Consider the following 6,716-nt stretch of genomic DNA (forward strand, 5'->3'; position numbering starts at 1 on the left):
AACAAATTCTCCAAGTTATGGCCATGATAGAAAAATCGGACCAATGAATAAAACAAGTGGGGGGAAAAAAAACTTTGAAAAAAATGATGCAAGATACAAGAATCAACCCTTGAACATACAATTGAACAGAGAGATTGGTAAGCTGAACTCTGTCTGATTCCCTGCTGAATAACGTTCAGTCCAATACATGAAAGAAATGGAATAATAAAGGCAGTAATGGAGCAGACGAATGCCATGCTGCACAAACAGGCTCTGATGTAACAAAAACAACAACCTTCTTTTTCATTTGTACAGAAGAGCTTGAAAGCAAACCATTTTACAAACTACGCTATTCAATTTTTTTTTTTTTTAAATCATCACAATTGAGAAATGTTTACTTCAAACCAAGTGGACACAGGTATTACATAAAATCTGATGTATTCGTAAAGGTCTTCAGGAAGACAACACTCAGTAATGTATCATCTATTTCTCATAAAACTTGTGTCCAAATGAACAAATTTGTGCTACCAAAGTAGGGAGAGGTACAGTTTATCTACAAAAAGTCATTAGGTAAAAGCAGGTCTATTAAAGCTTGTTTTTCAGCCAAATCTCCTCAGGCAGGACGTTTCAAAACATAAAGACCTCGATAGAAAAGCCTTTCACCTCCTGTCTACAGTCTAGACAGCCAGAACGATCCGCAGCTCTTAAAACTAGGCTCCAGATGATAAGTCCTTATAGGTTATCCATAAATCAGAAAGTTAATTCTCAAGTTCCAAGCTAATAGTGCAAAAAGGGACAAAATTAGACCAGTGTGGGCTCATCTTCTAATTCTAGTTAAAAACCCTGATGCAACATTTAACAGAAAGAAAATAAAAACTGTGTTATGTGATGGAGAAAAAAAAAAAAGCACCTTTCTCCAGGTTCTTAAAGAATTATTCTCAAATTAAGTTTTAAAAAGTCACAGGCTGCCCAACCATCTGGTCAGTTCATCAAAACTGAGAACAAGGTCAACACCTCCAATCTCCAAATCACCTGCTGCAATCAGGTTTGACATTGCAAGATGGACAATCAGGGGTGTAGTGATTGCAATCGATGGAGGCTGCAAATCTCAACAGCTTTAAATTTGTTTTACTAAAAAGACACCCACACAGCCTGCAACACCTGCACAGACAACAACTTTAAGCTGCTCATAATCTTAAGAAAACTCATTTGCTATTTATTGCATAATATCACTGAGTGGAAAACGGGGTTGAGCACTTGTAACCCAGTTCACACGACCTGAAGTGAGTACAAGCAGAAGTCAGTCTTTACGACTCGAATGGGTTGAAAGGCAGTTCCCTGAAGAAAACTGATAGTAATAATAGGAGGCAGCATTGCTGCTTTGGAAGAAATGTAAGGTATCGCAATCATTATATTATTATACAATATATACAACAAGTAAACCCCAGGGGTTTGCTGCTGTGATTCAAATATAATCATTAGAACAATAATATATTAAAGTCTCCCTCCATTCAAAGATGTGCTTTGCCTTGTGTGGCTTTTTGAGGTTCACGGTGCAGAGTTTGTCAGTCGTAGTATGTTTTCACATTCATCTGCTGAAGGGGAAAAGTTTCTCTGCACTAACCTTAAATCTGAGTTTACGATGTTTACATACGACGTGGATTTATGACGTCACACACCCCGACAATGTACTTTTCAGTGAAGTTGGAGTTTAACCTTTAAAGGGGTGTCACTGGTGAACTTTTAAATTAAAAAGTATTGGCATGTTCAAAGAGCTGCATTTTTCAATGAGGGAGAAGAAGCAGATGTGTACCATAGTCTTTAAGACTACGCTACACTATTTAGCACTGCACTCCTGTAACATTGTCAGACTCACAATAGTCAGGTTTTGAAAAAGGATATAAAATGATGTAGCCAGGTGTACCATCTTTTTTATTCCATACATTTTTCTTCCTTGTTAAAACCTGGTTTTGCCTACATTACCCACAATGCTGGTAGTGGCTGGTGTATCCTGGAGGATCTAGCCTAAAGCACAGATGAGGAGCTAGAGGTTTGGTAAGTTCACTTCACTCTAACTCTATGTCCCCAAATTTTTTTTTTCTCATTTTCAAACTTCAGACCCAACCGCCTCTGATTCAAGTCACAGTATTTGAGGTGATTTAATAGAGCTTCCTCTGCAGCCACAGGCTTTAAGCTTTACACAACTTGTCACATATGTAGTAGTATTCCCCAACACCTTCTAAACACACTTGATGTGTAAAATCAGCAGAGTTCCCCTTTAACTTCCTGGCTTACTGTTATTCAGTGACCACATCTGTGAACAGCAGATGTGTAATGTTGTTGACATAAGCTGTCAATACAAATGGGAAGCTTTATCTTGGTTTGTTAAAATTCATGTAAGCATTTGCTCCTCATTAAAGACACCTTGCCTTGAAATCTAATAAACATACAGGATGCCAGTATAGATGCAAATAGTGTAAAAACAGAGATGCACATATTTTTCACCTGCTGATTTCAGTGCTTCATTTTAGCCTTTAGTACAGTGCTTCTCTTAAGGATGTGGAAATTAGGAGGCTATCCTATTATTATGGTGTCACAAATTCACCATAAAAGATAGTGATATCTTAAGCCCCATATTATCCATATTTCCCTGTTAGCTAGCATGATATAACTGATATTATCAGAAACCTTGCGATCTCTTCTTTCATCCCAAAATGTAGTTGCCTGTATTTGAGCGCAGCCTGGGTTGACTAATCGGATTAAAAATGTAAGACCTTGTACAGGGTCCGATGGTATTTTAAGGATTAAGTACAGTGTTAGTGACTCCTGCCCTGTTTCTTATGTGAATGTCAGGAGAACAGCACAGTCTACAGAATCATGCAGAGCAACAATTTTGAATGCCATACTAGGATCTAAAAGGATTAACACAGAGAAAAACATTCCTCAACATCAGCTGCTAAAACAAGGTCATACATGACCAAGTGTTTGTGCTGCAGAGCAGAACCTATATGCCCGAATTGTGAGTTCAAAAATGATTTTTAGTCACAACAGCGACAGAGCAAACAACACTGCCTTTAAAACCTAAGCTGAAGTCAATGAGAGAGGATCCAGCATAGGTGAGGTATTTTCAGTCCTGGGCTCTGATTCACACCTACGCCAGAAAAACTACACACTAGGTGTATTCATTATCCCCACATGCAGGGTTTTCTTCATGTGTTAACATCTACCGCACACCAGGAAACACGGTCTGCACAAGTGTCTGTAGCTTTAAGTACAGTCTTCGAGGTGAGTCAGAATGGTGTCCAATGACCAGCTAACCTGTGCTGGCTATAAAGTCATAAAGTCAGTAAACCAGACAGGGATTGAGCCAACAACTTTGGTTTGTGCTGATTTACTTTGAGGGTGTGGAAGTCTACCTGATAGCATGAACATGCATGCACAGTAGTATGCAAGCCCACAAACACACACATACACACAGGTAACAGGGCCACACCTTATCACAAACCACTGGAGTCAAAATAAAAAAAAATCTAAACTCTAGGTTGTAAGGAACACAGACATGTGTTTAAATATGCTTACAAGTTATAGTTCATTACACTGATACAGGAAAGTCCTATGTAAGCATAGCCAAATACCATTTGTCAACCCAATGTCTATGCAAATTTAATTCTCTTATCTCAAATACAGTACAGTCACAGCAGTGTCTCCCATGTGGGCCCCTACAGGAGTCCTTGAGGGGGCTTTGAGGGACCTTCCAGCAAAGTGAGGATTCATTTAAGTTCACAGTAACTACAGCAAGTCAGCTCAGATAGATTGAGTACAACAATGACTGCTATGCTCATTGAACTCTTGGCTCTTCTCCATATTTCCTCACCACCTATTATGGACAGCCATAAAAGCTTTTTTTTTTTTTTTTTTTATTACAACCAAATATCTGGAGTCACTGGGACAACACGGAGGGTAAATATCAAGTTGCCTGGTGTAAGAAAAAGTTTGTGAAACCCAGCAGGGCAACAGTGTTCATATCCGCAATGTACCGACGACAACAACAACAACAACAACAACAACAAAGTCGCCAATAACTTGTGTTTCCAAACTCCACTAAGTCCCCTTTCCTTTGAAGTTGTTGGTGTAGTTGCTGGGAGTTCACTCGGCGATCCCACCACCAACAAACCACACGCACGATAAATTTAAGAACTTACCGACTCCGTATTTCTCTTTTTTGGTGGGAATCCAACGGGTCATTGCGTGGAAAGATGTAAAGTTGGCTGAATAAATAAATAACTATATACAGTTGCTAAACGAGGACGGGCGGTGCACTCCTGCTCATACCGAAGTCTAGAGTTCCGCCATCATGACTTGGGAACGGGGAGGGGAGAGGAGGGCAAACACTGCTGCGAGAGGAGAGAAGGGGATAGGCGTGAACCACGAGCTGCCCAAACTACCCTCCCCCTCACCCCCCTACACACACACACACACACACACACACACACACACACACACACACACACACACACATCCAGCACATTACAGCACGGACGCTCACTTCATCAACGGTTTGTCTCCAGGAACCTTGTACGAGAAGCTATTCTGCCCGAGACGCCAGTCAATCGATACCTGTAACAATTCCTCATAAATCCTCAAATGAACTAAAATTGAATTTAGAGAAATTATAGTGACTGAACTATTCTTCGTTTTGCTTCAAGGACTCCTGATGGTGTTCACCTCACTCTCACAACTACACTGACACGCACATTTGACAATCTAGAGGAGAATAATTAATCTAAACCCGGGTTATAAATCACTCATGTGTCATAAATAAATTATAACCAGGTTATTGTTTTTAATTTAAAATGAAATTGAATTGCAAGCTCCTTGCTGCTGCTGCTGCTGCTGCTGCTCACACTGACTGATTTAAAGGAGACCCACTGTATTCTGAGTGACTAGACCTGGGACATGTTTATATCCTCAAATAAGAATTTATTTGATTTAGCTGTGCAGACCATTTCATACAAGCAGCACAAATAACTGTTTAGAAAAACATAAGTATGGGTAAAACAGTTGTATTGAAATCCATCAACGAGGCTGCTCGGTTTAATTTTTAATGTGGTTTCATCATGGTCAGTATATCACAAATATAGCTCACCACCCTCCTCCCCTGCCCAGTGAAGTAATTTACAGCTGCTGGCTGACACCTGGTAGCCCACTTAGCCTTTTGTTTGTGTTTGCCCAGTGTGTGTGTGTGTGTGTGTGTGTGTGTGTGTGTGTGTGTGTGTGTGTGTGTTGTGTGTGTGTGTGTGTGCGTGTGTGTGTTTGTGTGTGTGTGTGTGTGGTCAGCCAAATGGTGCTGTCAATAATGTTCAGTCATCCAATGCTTTTGTTGTTCTCTTTGACAGGATGATGTCCATTTTTTCTCCACCTATTGTGATGTAGCTGCTTTAAAACACAGCTTGTGGTGAATTAGTACTAACACAACACAATATAGTGTGATTGAAAGCCATTATTGAATCTCATTATATTTGAAAAAGACAGAACTACGGAACATATGGACACTGCAAAACAGCACTGTGAGCCGTTTGTTATTGGCCAAAACTATGATCAGGAATGCAGAAATTTTTAAGAATCATAGTTTCAGATGACATTTTGAACTTCTGCTACGAAAACAGTTACATGCATTAATCATTTTCTCCTACTTCTCAGACCCAGTATTGTCTTCTATTGTATTTTTGACAATTCATAAAGGATTGAAACACACTAATTGAACTCATCCGGAAATTAGCAACTAGAGATATATTTTGCAGCTACATGTACAACTTCCAAGCTTATGACTTGAGCTGTTACACATGATTATGGTGACCGGTTTCTGAGCTGAGCTGCAGGTGCTTGCCTCTGATTCTCCTCATACCTTTGGCAAAATTGTTCACACTTCATATCAAAAGTTATCTGCAAAAAGGAATACAATATTGCCATCACCTGACTGCTTTGTGCTATTGCAAACAGTAGACTGATGTATCACATTCTGTTGTGACATAGTGTTTTAGATGTCTGCTTCTATAACTTCATTAACTCTTCCCTGCAACAGAGCCTTTATAGGGAAATCAGTAAATTCACATGGCGGTGGGCTGGTCTATGTGTGTGGGTGCGGGCCTTGCATCAGTGTGTGACAGCTGTGACTGAGTCTCCACAGAAAATCCATGCTTCCCTCAACTTCTTAGATCAGATTGTGTCTTCTATTAAAACTCTCCCGCAAGGTGCAGCATGTTAGTAATAGCAAAAAAAAGCAAAAAAAAGTCTATCATCTATGTGCAGATGTGTGGGGTAAAGATGCACATGTGGATAAAAAGTCACAACAGCTGAACGTAAAAACTGAAGCTCTCACTTTCTGCATGAGAGTGAAGAAGTGTTCTGGTGAGAGTGGGCTGTGGTTATTGTCGAAAAAAGAAAAAAAAGAAAAAGAAAAGATGAAGCTACTGTTTTTGTCCTGAAACAGGAGTATCCAGTCTGTTTGCTTTGCCTGAGGGCCTCCCAGTGTGTCATAACAGACACGCTATGAATGAACATTTAGCGTGACAGACAATTGAAATGATAACTTCCCACACTATTTGTGGAGTATTTGTGGGTATACGTGCTGGAGAGTGTGTGCCTCTGAGTGTTTGTGTTTGTGTGTGCCTCTGAGTGTTTGTGTGTGTATGTTAGTGTGTGTGTGTGTGTGTTTGTGTGTGTGTGTGTGTGTGTGT

General features: G+C 40.0%; 1 protein-coding gene across 2 annotated transcripts in view; it reads right to left on the reverse strand.

The window, feature by feature from the left end:
- The window catches only part of dock5 (dedicator of cytokinesis 5), a 30,233-nt gene extending 25,893 nt beyond the window's left edge, over positions 1 to 4,340 (reverse strand). For both annotated transcript variants that reach the window (XM_056376671.1, XM_056376670.1), the window contains exon 1: positions 4,182 to 4,340. In XM_056376671.1, coding sequence (XP_056232646.1) covers positions 4,182 to 4,224 — 43 coding nt within the window. In that variant the 5' untranslated portion in view covers positions 4,225 to 4,340. The remainder of the gene's footprint in view (positions 1 to 4,181) is intronic.
- Between the last annotated feature and the right edge of the window lie 2,376 nt (positions 4,341 to 6,716).

Source organism: Seriola aureovittata, chromosome 5, assembly GCF_021018895.1.
Source record: "Seriola aureovittata isolate HTS-2021-v1 ecotype China chromosome 5, ASM2101889v1, whole genome shotgun sequence".
In the NCBI taxonomy this organism is placed as follows: Eukaryota; Metazoa; Chordata; class Actinopteri; order Carangiformes; family Carangidae; genus Seriola; species Seriola aureovittata.